General features: G+C 54.0%; 4 protein-coding genes across 4 annotated transcripts; 2 read left to right on the top strand and 2 right to left on the bottom strand.

The window, feature by feature from the left end:
• The first annotated feature begins 399 nt into the window (after positions 1–399).
• Positions 400–3,759, top strand: BKA58DRAFT_112553 (Mechanosensitive ion channel-domain-containing protein). Its single transcript, XM_046163952.1, has 2 exons — positions 400–1,216; positions 1,266–3,759. Exons 1-2 carry the CDS (start codon positions 554–556, stop codon positions 3,564–3,566), a joined length of 2,964 nt encoding a protein of 987 aa, XP_046030086.1. The 5' UTR covers positions 400–553; the 3' UTR covers positions 3,567–3,759.
• A 104-nt stretch (positions 3,760–3,863) lies between these two features.
• BKA58DRAFT_378944 (Tubulin/FtsZ, GTPase domain-containing protein) lies at positions 3,864–6,032 on the bottom strand. Its single transcript, XM_046169764.1, has 8 exons — positions 5,953–6,032; positions 5,692–5,750; positions 5,391–5,629; positions 5,271–5,342; positions 4,718–5,221; positions 4,472–4,664; positions 4,208–4,421; positions 3,864–4,148 (listed from the first exon to the last, which is right to left on the bottom strand). The coding sequence occupies exons 1-8, from the start codon at positions 5,962–5,964 to the stop codon at positions 4,086–4,088; spliced, it is 1,356 nt and encodes a 451-aa protein (XP_046030085.1). The 5' UTR covers positions 5,965–6,032; the 3' UTR covers positions 3,864–4,085.
• A 295-nt stretch (positions 6,033–6,327) lies between these two features.
• BKA58DRAFT_378943 (Alpha/Beta hydrolase protein) lies at positions 6,328–9,024 on the bottom strand. The gene has a single exon (XM_046169763.1). It carries the CDS (start codon positions 8,797–8,799, stop codon positions 6,556–6,558), a length of 2,244 nt encoding a protein of 747 aa, XP_046030084.1. The 5' UTR covers positions 8,800–9,024; the 3' UTR covers positions 6,328–6,555.
• A 582-nt stretch (positions 9,025–9,606) lies between these two features.
• Positions 9,607–14,184, top strand: BKA58DRAFT_356072 (peroxin 6). Its single transcript, XM_046168650.1, has 3 exons — positions 9,607–9,870; positions 9,927–13,401; positions 13,462–14,184. Exons 1-3 carry the CDS (start codon positions 9,696–9,698, stop codon positions 14,102–14,104), a joined length of 4,293 nt encoding a protein of 1,430 aa, XP_046030083.1. The 5' UTR covers positions 9,607–9,695; the 3' UTR covers positions 14,105–14,184.
• Positions 14,185–15,101: the final 917 nt, after the last annotated feature.

Below are 15,101 nucleotides of genomic sequence, written 5' to 3'. Positions count from 1 at the left end.
TGCCATGGCCACACGCGTCCACCGTCGGTTCCATGACCCATTTTTCCTTGCGCCAGTCACTGTCGAAGGGTTGGCGTCGAAAATGAGGAATCGCAGATCGGGAGTCCCCAAAAATAATCCCTGGCCCAGCGCTGCTCCTACTCCTTTAACCCCGGGCGAGCTCCACATCTCAGTTGCTAACATCGCTGCTGTCCATTCCACTGTTATCTTCTTCTCTTTTCTCACTACCTCTATCGCCGGTTAATCACTACAGAACACGCCCATTTTTCTTCGTCACTCGCTAAAACATTTTCTGGATAAGTCGGCACCGAGCTTGACGTCATCCCGTTGCAGCAGTTCGCGTTTGACCCTGGACCACCGGAAGGGCGAGCGCAAGCCATTGACTGTTGGTTTGGCGTGGAAAAGCATACCATTGTTTCAGCAATCGTATTTTGCGTTATCTGCAAAGAAAATCGCCGCAAAATCAAAACACGGTCGTTACCTCATTGCTCACCCACGGGGGCTATTTGACTGGATATCCTATCGAACCTGGGCCTGAGCGCGACTCTTCATTATGAGTACGCCGAACTATGAGCGGCCAGAGCCGACATACGACATGGACAGTAACATGTCCCACCACCACCAGCGATCTTCCGACGAGGACGGCACAGTTGTGGGGGACGATCATCAGCGGCCATTGCGTGTAGATACTGCCGCACGGCCACCGCACAACAGATCACGATCTGGCACCCACCTTACCGTCGAAACCGCACACGATATACCAGCCATGAAAGGCATACAATCGCCATCGCAAACGCGTGAGCAGGCGAGCAGGCTCAACGATGACCTTGCAGTGCTCGCTATTGAGCAAGGTCTAGATGAGAAGGAGGCTCTGAGGCGCAATGCCTCGATGAACCCATCCATGACACGCGTGCGATCCCGCCGTGAGGACCTCGTAGACGACTTCGATGCGGCGACAAACCCACTGCACGAACAGGCGGCTCGCTACACGCCACCCGAAAACCCAACCACGAGCTTCTCCAAGTTCTTCAAGAAGGTTCACAATTCGTCATGGCTTGTCAGGTACTTTACGTACATTACGCCCATGGTGCTCGTGATCCTCATTCCTTTGATGGTTGGAATATTTGCATTCCCGAATGCGAGTGTTGGAGGAGTCAAGCTTGTCTGGTTTTCGATTTGGCTCATGATTGTGTGGCTAACACTGTGGGCTGGAAGAGTGGGTTCTTCTGTCTTCAAAATTTGACAACCACTAACATACATCGCAGGTGCTCGCCAAACTCCTCCCCTGGCCTATTGGTCTCATCTCTTCCCTCTTCACCAACAACAGCAAGAAGTGGAGAGACATGGGAAAGCAACTCGAACTCCCAGCTACTTTGTTCTTCTGGTGGTTGGCCATTGAAGTGTCTTTCCTCCCAACAATGACGAACCACCACATCAACGGCGTCAAGACCACACGAGAATGGGAAGGCACCATGAACAAGGTTCTTGTAGCTCTGTTTGTCGGATTCGTCCTCAACTTCATCGAGAAGATCATCATCCAGCTCATCGCCATCAGCTTCCACCTCCGAACATACCAGGATCGTATTGAGCTGAACAAGTTCCAGATTGGCAGTTTGGCTAAGCTGTACAAGTTTTCCAAGGAGAAGATTGCCATGGAAGATTCCGAATTTGAGCAGGGTGACGAAAATGCTCCATCGGGCGCACGCACTCCCGGCCAGGTTCTTACAGAGGCGCAAAAGAACATCAAAGTCGGTTTCAACAAGTTTGGAGACATTGCTGGAAAGGTCGCTGGGGACTTCACTGGTCGTGCGGTTACTGGCAGCGGCCATCCTCACCAGGTTGTTCTGCAACTCATTGGTACTACCAGTGGTGCTCAGGTCCTGGCTCGCCGTCTGTATCGTACCTTTGCACGACCTGAGACTGAGACTGTACATTCCGAGGATCTCAACAATGCTTTCGACAGCGATGACGAAGCTACTGCCGCGTTCTCCATGTTCGACAAGGACATGAATGGCGACATCTCCATGGAGGAACTTGAGGCTGTCTGCGTCGAGATTGGTCGTGAACGCAAATCGATTACCGCCTCCCTGAAGGATCTCGATAGCGTCGTCTCCAAGCTCGATGATGTCTTCATGTTCATAGTGCTGATCATCACCATCATCGTATTCATCTCGCTGATCTCAACCTCCGCCGCCGGTGTCCTAACATCCGCTGGTTCGACCCTTCTGGCTCTATCCTGGCTCTTCTCTGCAACCGCTCAGGAGTTCCTCCAGTCGTGCATCTTCGTCTTCGTCAAGCACCCCTACGATGTCGGTGACCGTGTCATGATTTACGGTAACACCGGAGATCTCGGCCGCGGTGATGATTACTTCGTCAAGGAAATCGCTCTGTTCTACACCGAGTTCAAGAAGATGCAAGGTCATGTCGTCCAAGCGCCCAACAGCTACCTCAACACGCTCTTCATCCTTAACCACCGTCGATCGGGTGCTCTCGCCGAAGCCATCCCCATCATTATCAAGTTCGGTACAACGCTCGAGCAAATCGAGAAGCTCCGCAACGTGCTCCTCGAGTTTGTCACCGCCGAGCAACGCGAGTACCAGACCAACATCCTGACCGAACTGCGCGCCGTCCAAGAAGTCCACTGGCTCGAACTCAACGTCGTCTTCTTCTACAAGTCCAACTGGCAGAACGAACTGCTCAGATTGCAGCGCCGCAACAAGTTCATCTGCGCCCTCACAATGGCAATCCAGGAATGCGAGATCGAAGGCCCCCGCATGCGCTACCCCGGTCAGAAGGAATCTTTCCCAGTTTACCTCCAGAATCTGCAGAACCCTGCTACACCTGGTGTTGGCATCAATGGTACACCCGATCACCCCAACGGCAACATCCACAACCAAGCCCAAGACCAACCATTCGTCGCACCCGCAGAAGGCACATCAGACTCTGCTACCGGAGCAGGCAGCGCACCAGGCCGCACAGGCTCCATCCTGAAGAAGCCAGAAACGCTCTCCGCAATGGGCCGCCGCGTCGACTTCTCCCTCGGCATGAAATCAATGGGCCTAGACGACCCCAGCGGCGACGTCCTCGATGACCGCGAAAACGCCTCCCGCGCCCGCGCAACCGTCGTCCGTGTTACCTCGCCGTCCCGCTCCCAAGACCGAAACAACACCCGCCAATCCGAAGATTCCGCTCGCAGCACCGGCCTCCAACGCGTCAGCACAAGCGCCTCTTCCACTGCCCGCGAACGCACGCACCGAAACCGCTTCTTCAGCCGCAACCGCGGCGGTAATGACGTCGAAGCCGGTATGGCTGATATCCCCGAAGGCAGCGGTTACGACACCCCACCTAAGAAGAAGAACACGCTTGATCCGCGCAGTGGCATTATTAGTCCCCGTGCTGTGAGGAGCAGTGGCGGCGAAGATGAGGTGCCTATTACGAGGGTGGGCAGTGCGGATGTACCAAGGAGTACGGGTGCGTTGGCGCCTAGTACGGCGGATAGTGAGAGGACGTTTGGCCCGCCGGCGAGGAGTCGGACGGATGGGATTGAGATGAGGAGGTTTCATTGAGATGTAGTTCTCTCGCCCTCTTTCTCTCTTCGACGTCTGGTCCAAAGATGAAGAAACGGCTCTCGAAGCCAAAAAAAAAAGTTTCTTTTTGTAATTCCTTTCCCGTTGTACAGCGATATCGCTCAGCGTTCTATTTAGTACTCCTTTTACACTAGATTAGTCGACAGACAGACAGATGGCCAAGGGCAGCGCGCCAGGCTCCTCTCCTTTTTTCCAATTTGTAGATTTGTAAATAATTCTTTTTCAGCTCTTTTACTCCTCGTTGAATAACAACGAAATTTGCAATAAATTGAGACAATGTCACTACTTACGCTTGCAAATGAGTATCGTGGTTGTGCCATTTGTTGCCATAGCCCACAACATTGTACATCACGATAGCAGCAAGTTCATGGTTTGAAAGTAAGACTATGCGACCGCACATAGTTTCTCGATTCCAAGGCTACTGATTCCTCCAGCTCGTCGTAGCAAGCGCCATCAACAACATCCATGTCCATGTATCCTTCTCTTGGGCCCCAAAACCTAGTACTCGCCCTCCTCAACATCATCCGCATCAAGCGAGTCCTCAGCAACCTCCTCGTAGTCCTGCAGAGATACAAAGTTAGTACATGTCTCACATGCATTCCGTACAGTCCAGAACTTACCTTCTCCAGCGCAGCAAGATCCTCACGAGCTTCGGAGAACTCTCCTTCCTCCATACCCTCACCCACATACCAGTGAACGAAAGCGCGCTTCGAGTACATGAGGTCGAATTTGTGGTCGAGGCGGGACCAAGCTTCGGCGATGGCGGTCGTGTTGGAAAGCATGGCCACGCTGCGGTCGACGGAGGAGAGCTCGCTGCCGGGAACGCTGATGGGCCTCGGGGGTTGTTAGAAAAGATCCATCGTAATGAGGTAGGATGGACGTACTTGGTGTAGTTGATTCCGAGCTTGAAACCAGTGGGGCACCACTCAACCAAGTTGAAGGAGGACTTGGCCTTGAGGGCACCGGCGGCGGCAGAGCAGTCGCGGGGAACAATGTCTCCACGGTACAGAAGTGCGACAGCCATGTACTTTCCGTTGCGCGGGTCGCAGACAACCATTTGGTTGTTGGGCTCGAAGCCTGTTCGAATTAGCAAAACGCCCAGAGAGTATAGAGACGGTACTGAAACATACACTGGAAGGTAAGATCGGAAACCTTGAAGCTCTCGTGAGAGCTCTTCTTGGCCGAGATGACAGGGGCGTAACTGATGAGCGGGTAGTGGATACGCGGGTATGGCACAAGGTTGGTCTGGAACTCGTTCAGATCGACGTTGAGCGCACCATCGAAGCGCAAGCTGGAGGTGATGGAGCTGACAACCTGGGCGATCAGGCGGTTGAGATGCTCGTAGTTGGGACGGGGAATGTCCAAGCTGCGTCTGCAGATGTCGTAGACAGCTTCGTTGTCAACGAGGAAGGTGCAGTCGGAGTTCTCGATAGTGCTGTGTGTCGACAGAACAGCGTTGTAGGGCTCAACAACAGAGGTAGACACGCGAGGAGCAGGGTATACGGCGAATTCGAGCTTGCACTTCTTGCCGTAGTCGGTCGAGAGGCGCTCGAGGAGAAGCGCACCGAAGCCGGAACCGGTACCACCACCGAAGGAGTGGAAGATGAGGAAACCCTGGAGGGACGAGCAGTTGTCTGTGTTTGTTAGCAGGCGCATTGAGTGGAAGTAGGGTGTGGAGCTCACCAGCAACGCGACGGATCTTCTCAATGACGCTGTCGACCATCTCCTTGCCGATGGTGTAGTGACCACGAGCATCTAGTCTCGTCAGTATCTCTGCATTCCCGACAGCTCCTCAAGACGCACAGTTGTTGGCAGCATCCTCCTTGCCGCTGATCAACAGCTCAGGGTGGAACAGCTGACGGTAGGCACCAGTTCGGATCTCGTCAATTGGCGAAGGGTCCAAGTCGACGAAGATGGAACGGGGCACGTATTTGCCGCTGCCGGTCTCAGTGAAGAAGGTCTCGTAGGAGCCACCCTCGCCGAGCTCCTTCGCATCGGGGTTGGGACGGCCATCGGGCAGCAGGCCGTGCTCGAGGAGGTACCTAGGTTATCGTGTCAGTCTTGACTGTAGGCTTCAGGGCGCATGCGGTTCGCGACAACGTACAGCTCCCAGGCGCTGTTACCCAGCTGCGTGCCAGCTTGGCCGATGTGAAGGTGGCAGATCTGTCGAGTTTGGTGTTAGCATTGCGCGTGCTGGGGTCATTCGGATCCTTGGAGTGTTCCAATCTCCAAGCTCTTTCGTTTCTTCTTGCTGTTTGGCCACCGTTTAGAGCTTCGTCTCGTCCATGTCGGCGCATGAAGCCCCCCGCTTCTCTGCGCATACTGCGATTGAACACTCCACCGAAAACAACACAACTTGACGTACCTCTCCTCGCATGGTTACGGTGTTGCTGTGTCAAACAGACGACTGTCGAAGGAACCTCCTAGTTTCCGGCGTCGACGCTGGAGGCAGAAGTGTTCTGGGTTCAAGCGGTGAGGAGCGCCGCGTTGGACTAGCTTGGTGGGGTCGCTGCAGGGGCCGCACGGTTTTGTTTACGCGACCGTCGCGACAAAGGCGCCTTGCCACTTACAACCAACAGAACCGTGGCGCCCCTGCGGCACAGCGGGGAGACCGCCTTTTGCCAGGGATCCCTCTTCTTGCGGTGTGATGAGCCGATGATACTGCGCTTCGAAGGACTTTACAGCTGTCAATCTACGGTGTGAAGCTAACAACTGTATATTAGTGAACTATAAAGCCGCCGATCCTAACGGTTTGAGCGTAAGCCCTGCGCGCCAAGTACGGTGATAATGCGAACCATTTCCATTTCTAGTCTAATTTGCCTCGATTGAACGGACAGGGGGATATCTCATGTGCTGAAGGAAACCAAATGCGCCTCCCGTATGTGTGCTTCTCTGTGTGTTCGCGCTCGTCTCGTATCCTGTAGAAGTCTTCCAGAATGAGTACGACAAAGCTCCTTACATCTCAGCATTACTCTCCAGGCCCATCAGCCACTGCCTCCTCACCCTTCTTGCTCCACTCGCCAGCGCTCGCATCAATCTCTCTCGTCGCACTCTCCCTGGGTCCACGCTTGCTGTAAAACTCATGAACATCCTCGCATCCCTTTGGTGTCCTGCACAGCTTGCGAGCATCAGCAGACGCCGTCTTCCAGATCACCTCTCTAACCTCCTTGCCAACCTTCTCAATAGCGTCCATGGCCCAGATAACATCAAGATGTTCGTACCCCTCAATGACCTTGGAGTGTACGACATCCACATGTGGCTCTCGACCGTGTTCGAAGCGGCGTAGTAGACGGCGACCATCTACTAGATCGTCGGAGCCACAGACCCACAGTGCAAAGGGAGGAGTTTGCGGACCGTACCATGCGTAGCGCTCAGCTTCTTTCCTGCTGTTCTGGTCTTCATCGTCGGAATCGTGCGGCGGAATTTTAGCTTTGGTTTTCGTGTGCTCCATCTCTTCATCTTCCTTGTCTTCCATGATCTTCTCATCTCTTGTAGCCAAGATGCATTTCTGCTTTGCAAAACATTCCCGTCCGAGCCACCACCTCATACTCTCAGCACTGACGTAGACGGGGGAGAACTGGAACATGCGGTTCCTTAGATCGCGTTCCCAGCGGTCGTCCGTCCAATTGAACAGGAAGGCGAAGACACGGTATCCCATGGAGCCGTAGAACTTCCCGGGAAGGAGGCCATGCATGACCATCATGAACGGAATGAACGCGTGAATGCCGAAAACAGTACGAAACATGTTGGGACTGATAACTTGCATGAACTTGAACTGCGCCTTCCCGATCAAAGGACCAGCGTAGGCGGCAGGTGCCAGAGCGCAGAATACAGATATCTTCTCGCCAATCTCAGGTCGTTGTTCTTTCGCCAGTGCGACAAGAGTTTGTGTAGTACCCTGGCTGTGCGCGATGAGACCCAGCTTTTCGAATCCGGTCTCCGAAAGCACGCGAGAGATGAGAGCAGGCAAGTCCATGACACCCATCTGACGAATGTTCCATGCCCACATGCGCGGGTCTCCATATTGCAAAGTGGTATGGCGAGGTTTGAAACCACATCTGTTGTTGCCAAGCCAGACATCGTAGCCAGACTTTGCGAGGAAGAAAGCAAGACTGTCATCGTCATTCGTGCAGTATGCACCTGCGGATTGCAAGAGGCCGTGGATCATAAGGACGGGGTATTTCTTTTCGCCTTCTTCGTATTGTGAACCAGCGACACCCGTACGATCTTTGGGGAAAAGCTCTGGTAAATGCGGGGATCGCTGAGTGGCGTTCGTGCGCTTGTAGTCGCGAGGATTGTATAGATGCCAGAGTTCGATGATGAACCCATCTTCTGTTTGGACGTCGAAGATCTCACAGTCCAATCCCACTCTTCGTGCATAGTGGCGCACGTCGCAAACCAGAGGATCGGGACCACCCTCTAATGGTTCAAACTCCTCTGTCGTTCCACCATCCTCTCCATTCTCCAGCTTCTTAGCTGACGGCATAGCGTCTCGCTTCTTCCACGCTCTTTCTGCCTCTCTTCTCGCCTGCTTTCGCTTGGTCTCCTCTTGGTAGAATGGTCTTCGCTTCTCAGCGTCACGGAAAGTGAGCAGTAGGAACAGGTGTTTACACATGCCGGGGAGGGACGTAAAGCCTGCACCTAGAACTATGACGAGAAGAAACAAGAATGACAAGATGCCAGATGAGATTCGAAAGAACCAGCACTGGCATTTCCTCAAAAGCGTCGGCGGTCCGTACATGGGTAGAGGCGGGAACAGAGGATTTGTCTTCGAAGGCGCTTTCGAATCACTCAATGGGACATCAGAATTCCCCTCGCCATTCATCTCTGCTTCTTTCGGAGGTATGCCGTGTATTGTTCCATCTTTTGCTTCGCGTAGCCGCGGTGAGAAGGATTCTTTCTTAGCAGGATCACGGTCGTCGATAATGTCTCGCAATTCATTGAGCTTGGTCGCTTCTTCAAGAGGAACAGCAGGTAACCGATGGCCGTCGGCAGTTTCGATGACAGGATCTTGTGGAGTTATGAACCGTGCTTCCACCGCCTGTGTGGAACCTGTGCTCTCATTTTCTTGCTCTGGTGTGTATTGTCCGAGACGCTTAGCCTGGTGTGCGAAATCAACTGCAGCCTGTGTCTTGGACTTTTTCTTATCTTCATGGTGGTTGAACTGCTCTTCAACACGATGTTTGGCGGCTGTGATAGAGGCCTTCGGCATGTTGATCTGGGGAAAGCCCTATGGTTCGGCGACGGTGGTGTGGAGCGTCCAGGGTCGCGTGGAGCATAGGTACGGATATCGGCAAATTGGACACTTCCAGTGTTGTAATCCCAGGTGGACGGGTCGCAGTCTGTTGTACGCGCAAAAGGGCTGGGAGTCGCAGGAGCGAGGTTCAGAGACATGTTGGGGCTTTTTTATCAATCGCAGTTTTGACGCGGTGGCTGCTCGCGCCTTGTTTGGAAAGAGCATTACGTCAGGAATGGGCGAGGAAGCGGCAAATCAGCAAACATGCTGCACATAGATGCATCTCAACGACCACGTTTAGAAGCCCCATAGCGGGAGATGGAAGCAGGGATTGCGGTTTTGTGGCCATGGTTCGCATGTCGTAGGGACTATTTATTGGCATGTGAAGAGGCTGCGGACTTGACTCCGGCATCGCGAATTTCAACGTCAAGCGTTCTTAGAGATAGCACATCTGGTTGACAATTCCGTCGAAAGGTGTCAGTACAGCAGTATCTATAATTGACGTGGCAGGTGTACTGCTGGTTGAGGATATGCACATGCTCTGTTCGACGTATGACGTCCAACGTGGGACAGGCTTGCGACCAATTGGAGCATTATTGAATCTCAGCGTGGAGTGTCAACTTGACTACAGATTCGAATCATGCAAGCCAACAAGGAGTCCTGAGTCGTGTGTGCCCGTTGGATTCCTGCTCCCGATCAGTTGAGTGGACGCGGGGATTCGTGGCAGGTAACCATGTCCGAGCGGACTAGTTCTGCCGAGGCAATGCGGCTCTCTGGTGCTATCTGACGGCCGGGCTGATCGCACGTAACAAACAGAGCCTCTAATGCTCATAGCACTGTCCATTGAGGCAGACATCCCTCATTAATCCATCATGGACGCGCAGAACGGAGTCGTCCACCCACGAAAGCGAAGACGGAGAAGACGTCTTGACCGCCCTCCTATTTCGGCGCGATTACTCCTCGACGACCGCGTGAAGGGTGAGGTCGGAGTGCTGTCGGAGGACCTGTTCAATGACCTGTTCCCTGGATCGAGAAGCAAGAGCACTGGTATGTGGAAGGAACATTTGGTAGTAGATGGGCGAGGTGGCTGACAAGAAGAATAGCCAATGGAGACACTCCAGACTCGGATCGCATCCAACACGTCGCAATCACCCCGTGGCTGCCGACCTCCATCGCCGCTTCCCAGAACACTCCCTGGACCATCCTGCCTGTGCGACCAGCCGACAAGACAGAAACCGGCACAGCGCGCCCGCATTCGTCACTCCAGATCCCCACGTCCTCTCTCGCCCTACAGTCCTTCTCCCAGCTCCTCCAAAATGTCGCCCCGAACAGGACACAGAGACGGGATACGCCCATCGAGGTGCGCATCTACGATGTTGTGCCGGTTGGGCTGGACACAGTCTACGTCAATCTAGACACGGAAGCCCTGCGGAAGCTGGACGAGGTGCATGCGAAATTCGGCGGAGGCTTCATTGCTCAGATGAATGGCTCATCACGAGCTCCCAAAAGCCGCTATCTGGAAGCGAACGGAACAAAAGGCAAGGCGGTGGATCTCGCGGCGCAAGAGGAGGTTTGGCGACAGGCCGTACGCGAAGCCCTACAACTACCTACTGTTCTTCATACTGGCGATCTGCTTCCACTGAAGCTACCCGCTCATCCCATCACCCACGTCCCACCTCCACCAGCCAAGATCAGCGCCTCCGAACCCGTGTCGCAAGGTCTCCTGCTACCGAGCACGAGGATCGTCATACTACAGTCGCATCGAAGCAGCTCTAAGCAGCCCGTCATCATGCCTCCGGTGAAACAACCTCCGACGACCAACGGGTTTGGCGACGATGATGAAGCTGACGACACCTCCAATGACACCTTCTACTCGGCCGCAGAGGACAACTCGCGCAATGTCTCTCCACCCGACGAGGAGTCTACGGACAACTTCGAGTCTGAGCTCTCGGAGAGCGATGCAGGAGACCTGTCCGACGAGTCCGACGACATCATATCGCTGAATGCGCCCATGCTCCCGCCTCAGTCATCCGGCGCACTTTCAGTCTATACCTCTGCGACCCCACGACCCGGTAACTTCGGACGCCCTAATGGCATCGCAACGCCAGGGTCGGTATACTCCAACTTCACAGCTACGACAGCCCGTGGTGGTCCGGCAAGCAAGAGCAAGGTCTTCAAAGCCCAGGGGCTTCTCCAGAGTGTCCCAGATGATCTTATCCACCCGAAGCCGGGAAGCGAAGATGACGAGGAAGCGCGCGTATTCGTCGACATCAACACACTAGTCAAAGTCGGTTGCTTTTCGGGCGACTGGGTCAAGCTTGAGGGCACCGAAGCCCCTTCATCACATCCGCTCTGGGGCTTGAGTGCATTTGGTCGAGTAGATGAGGAAGACAATATGAATTGGCGCCCTGTCAGGGTCTTTGGCCTGCCAGAAAACATGTCCAAGAAGGTTGCGCGATATCCGGTACAAAAGATGGCAGATACCGACCGAAGAAGCAGTTTCTCAGGCTTCTCGCAACCAACCTCGTCATTGCATGCCTATCTCTCGCCAATTCTTCTCGCAAACCTAGGCAGTCCTTCTCACCTCCGCATTACTCCGCTGGCCCCCAGCCAGTCTTCTCATCTTCCTAGGAGCGCCATTCAGAAACCACGTCTCAACAGCTCTTCTTTGCCTCCGTCTGCCAAAGAGGTCACCCTTCTAAAGGTGTCAACGCCTCTGTCGTCAGATCGTCTACTTCAACCCAGTCTCTTCGCGGCATTGAAAGACCACTTTGAGCAAAAGAGGCGGATTGTAAAGAGTAGTGATCTGATAGGCGTATCCATCGACGAATCGCTTGGTCGCGCAGTATTTCAAACTACAACAGAAGAAGACGCTGGCAACGATGAGCTTCTGGCTAGAGCCAAACCAACCGCTAGCGACGACAGCACTAGTGTCAGCAGCCGCAATCCAAAAGTCGTATCCTGGTTCAAGATTGGCAACGTATCGAGTTCTACTCATGCATCTCATGACGGCGAAGAAGCCGACATTTGGGGTGGGGCTGTAACGGTAGATGCTGCCAGCACGAAGATGGAGATGAACGGCAGCGAGCAGGGTAAGACTCCAGCTCCCATCAACAATGCCTGGCAATACTATCTTGGTGCCAAACGAGCCCCTGTTTCGAGCTCGCAGAAGACTATGTCACTAGACGAGCTCCCCAAGCCCTACATTTCATCACTTCGCAGACGGTTGCGAGAACTCATGTCTGTGGCTACCAGTCCGCGAGCCATCCACCTTGGCCTGCCACCTATCGCAGTCTTGATCACCTCGACTCAACGTGGCATCGGAAAATCTACCCTCGCTACGAAAGCTTGCGAAGATCTCGGCCTGCACACTTTTGCGATCGATGCCTTTGACATCATCACGGAAGGCGGTGCCGGGGGTGGCGATGTTAAAACAGAAGGCTTCCTAAAAGCTAGGGCTGAGCGAGGCTTGACATGTGGTGCTGAGTTCACAGCATTGCTTGTCAAGCACGTCGACGCACTCAACGCCGATCGCATGAACACCGCGCTGAAAGAGATATTGGCTGACTCTCGCGTGCTAATCGCAACTACCACCGAGATCGACAAGGTACCGGAAGGTATCCGAGGACTCTTCACCCACGAGATTGAGATGACAGCACCCGATGAAGGCGAACGAGAAGGTATTCTGAGAAGCATCGTCGACGATGCCGGTATCAGATTATCTCCCGAGGTCGACCTGGGTAACGTCGCTGTCAAGACTGCCGCTCTTGTAGCTGGCGACCTTGTCGATGTGGTCGATCGAGCTCTAGTCGCAAAGCAACAACGTCTCGAAGCGCTCGCCGTATCCTCTACAAAATCGCTCTCATCACCCGAAACAATCACCACACGCGATATCGAACTAGCAGGAGGTCACTTCAGCAACAGTCTCACAAAAGCCGATCTGGATACCGCGGTAGATGCAGCGCGCAAGAACTTCGCAGATGCAATTGGTGCACCCAAGATTCCCAACGTAGGATGGTCAGATGTCGGTGGTCTCACGCACGTCAAAGACGCAGTCATGGAGACTATTCAACTTCCTTTGTCGCGTCCTGAGCTCTTTGCAAAAGGCATGAAGAAGCGCAGTGGTATTTTGTTCTACGGTCCACCCGGAACAGGAAAGACGTTGCTTGCAAAGGCCATCGCTACGGAATTCTCACTCAACTTCTTCAGTGTCAAGGGACCCGAGCTGCTCAACATGTACATTGGTGAGTCTGAAGCCAATGTACGCCGTGTCTTCCAACGCGCCCGCGACGCTCGTCCTTGTGTCGTGTTCTTCGACGAGTTGGACTCCGTCGCACCCAAGCGTGGCAACCAAGGTGACAGTGGTGGCGTCATGGATCGTATAGTCAGTCAACTGCTGGCCGAGCTGGACGGCATGAGTGATGGAGGCGAAGGTGTTTTCGTAATTGGAGCAACTAACAGACCCGATCTACTCGACCAAGCCCTACTGCGTCCTGGTCGCTTCGACAAGATGCTGTACCTGGGTGTTTCCGATACCCACGAGAAACAGCAGACCATCTTGGAAGCTCTGACAAGGAAGTACGTCACATCCCCCTCCCTATTCCTCCATACCCCACAGATGCTAACATGTCTTCTCAGATTCACACTCCACCCCTCCCTCTCCCTCCAACGCGTATCCCAAGGCCTCCCCTTCACCTACACCGGAGCAGACATGTACGCCCTCTGCTCCGACGCCATGCTCAAAGCCATCACCCGCTCTGCCAAGATCGTCGACGAGAAAGTCGCTGCTCACAACGCCACCCATTCCCCTCCCATCACCATCGCATATTTCTTCGACCATCTCGCCACAGAAGAAGACACCGCCGTCATGGTCACAGAAGAAGACTTCATGGAAGCTCACAAGGAACTCGTACCCAGTGTTAGTGCCGATGAACTCCGGCATTACGACCGAGTGAGGAAACAGTTTGAAGGTGCGGGCAAGAAGGAGGATAAGAAGGAGAATGGGACTGGGGCTGCTCCGGCTGTGCAGCAGGTTTCTGGTGCGAAGGGAAAGGGGAAGGCGAGGGCTCCCGTAGATGAGGTTGAGGATATGGTTGTTAGGACGGAGAATTTGGAGGTTAATGGGTTTGCGAATGGGGATGCGAATGGGTCGGCGGGGGGTAGTGGGAGTGGTAAGGGTAAAGGCAAGGCGCCGGCGAATCATACGCCGGGTAAGAGTAGTGTTGATATCGCTGAGGGCGGGTTTGGCGATGCTACCATGGACGATGATTTGTACTCTTAGTGGCTTGTCTTGCTACTGTAAATGGTATGATTGCATAGCGCAGTTGCTGTCTTGTTGGCTTATTTTTGTCAATCGATACTCTCATTCTGCGTCTAGTAGCGCCGTGCTCGCAAGACCGGCCGGCAGTCCTCCACTGCTCCGCGGCTCCGCCAACATCCCTTTAGCCATACCTCATCCTCCCTTCCCACACAGCAAGTTCGGATGTGTCCTCCCTGTATTTCTCTTCCCTCAAGTCCCGCATCGCCATTCTAACCCCTGGCATACTCTCCCGCATTAACTTCACCACCTCCCCCCCCCCCCCCCCCCCCCCCCCCCCCCCCTCCAGCTCTCTTGACAGTGCTCCTTCCATATGTCATCCGTCCCACAGTAAGTGAACATGACCTCCTCCAGCCCCGCAAACCTCACAAGGTACGCGTAGCTCGCGCGTGATAATTGCGACAGAACAGTCCATGTACCAAGGTCTAGTTTCTTGATCTCTCGAATATTTGACGGAGAGATGTTGGCCAGACACGTAAACAAGGTATCAAGAGTGGCGATATCCCATGTGTTGAGGCTGTAGGGTAGAAGGGCTGCTTCGGCGTGGATCTGCGTGCAAACGGCTAGGAGAGGGAAGACGGGTATGTCGCATTGATAGAGGCGGAGCTTGTGATTGAACGTGGCTAGGATGAGGGTGCGGTTGCCGAGCGCATGGTGGTTAGATTTGGTTGCGTAGCTCGGCTGGTAGACGGAGGAGAGGTGAGTTCCGCTGGTTTGCTGCTGTAGCTTCGGCGTTCGTGACTTGCGCCATCCGCTTAGATATCGAAATGGTTATAGGTATTTACTGCCACTACGTGGGTTGAGCAGTGGTGGTGGTTGTGGTGGTGATGGTGTGGTTGTAGAATCGAGAAAGTGAGAGAAAGCTCGGGGGTGCACGCGCTTGCTAAATTAATCAGGCAAGTGAAGGAGAACAAATCATTCTAGATCCAGTTAGTCATACACGATGACTTAATGCTTGATT

This window comes from Alternaria rosae (genome assembly GCF_020736505.1).
Source record: "Alternaria rosae strain MPI-PUGE-AT-0040 chromosome Unknown BKA58scaffold_2, whole genome shotgun sequence".
NCBI lineage: Eukaryota > Fungi > Ascomycota > Dothideomycetes > Pleosporales > Pleosporaceae > Alternaria > Alternaria rosae.
This window is presented reverse-complemented; position numbering and strand designations above follow the sequence as displayed.

What these genes read in the sequence shown, in the direction of transcription:
- BKA58DRAFT_112553 (XM_046163952.1), top strand. Translation starts at nt 554, where the DNA reads ATGAGTACGCCGAACTATGAGCGGCCAGAGCCGACATACGACATGGAC. An exon ending in TAACACTGTGGGCTGGAAGA is followed by an intron (nt 1,217 to 1,265) that starts GTGGGTTCTTCT and finishes CATACATCGCAG; the next exon opens with GTGCTCGCCAAACTCCTCCC.
- BKA58DRAFT_378944 (XM_046169764.1), bottom strand. An exon ending in GAAGATCCGTCGCGTTGCTG is followed by an intron (nt 5,222 to 5,270) that starts GTGAGCTCCACA and finishes TAACAAACACAG; the next exon opens with ACAACTGCTCGTCCCTCCAG. An exon ending in TTCCGATCTTACCTTCCAGT is followed by an intron (nt 4,665 to 4,717) that starts GTATGTTTCAGT and finishes TAATTCGAACAG; the next exon opens with GCTTCGAGCCCAACAACCAA.
- BKA58DRAFT_378943 (XM_046169763.1), bottom strand. Translation starts at nt 8,799, where the DNA reads ATGCCGAAGGCCTCTATCACAGCCGCCAAACATCGTGTTGAAGAGCAG.
- BKA58DRAFT_356072 (XM_046168650.1), top strand. Translation starts at nt 9,696, where the DNA reads ATGGACGCGCAGAACGGAGTCGTCCACCCACGAAAGCGAAGACGGAGA. An exon ending in ATCGAGAAGCAAGAGCACTG is followed by an intron (nt 9,871 to 9,926) that starts GTATGTGGAAGG and finishes CAAGAAGAATAG; the next exon opens with CCAATGGAGACACTCCAGAC. An exon ending in TTGGAAGCTCTGACAAGGAA is followed by an intron (nt 13,402 to 13,461) that starts GTACGTCACATC and finishes ATGTCTTCTCAG; the next exon opens with ATTCACACTCCACCCCTCCC.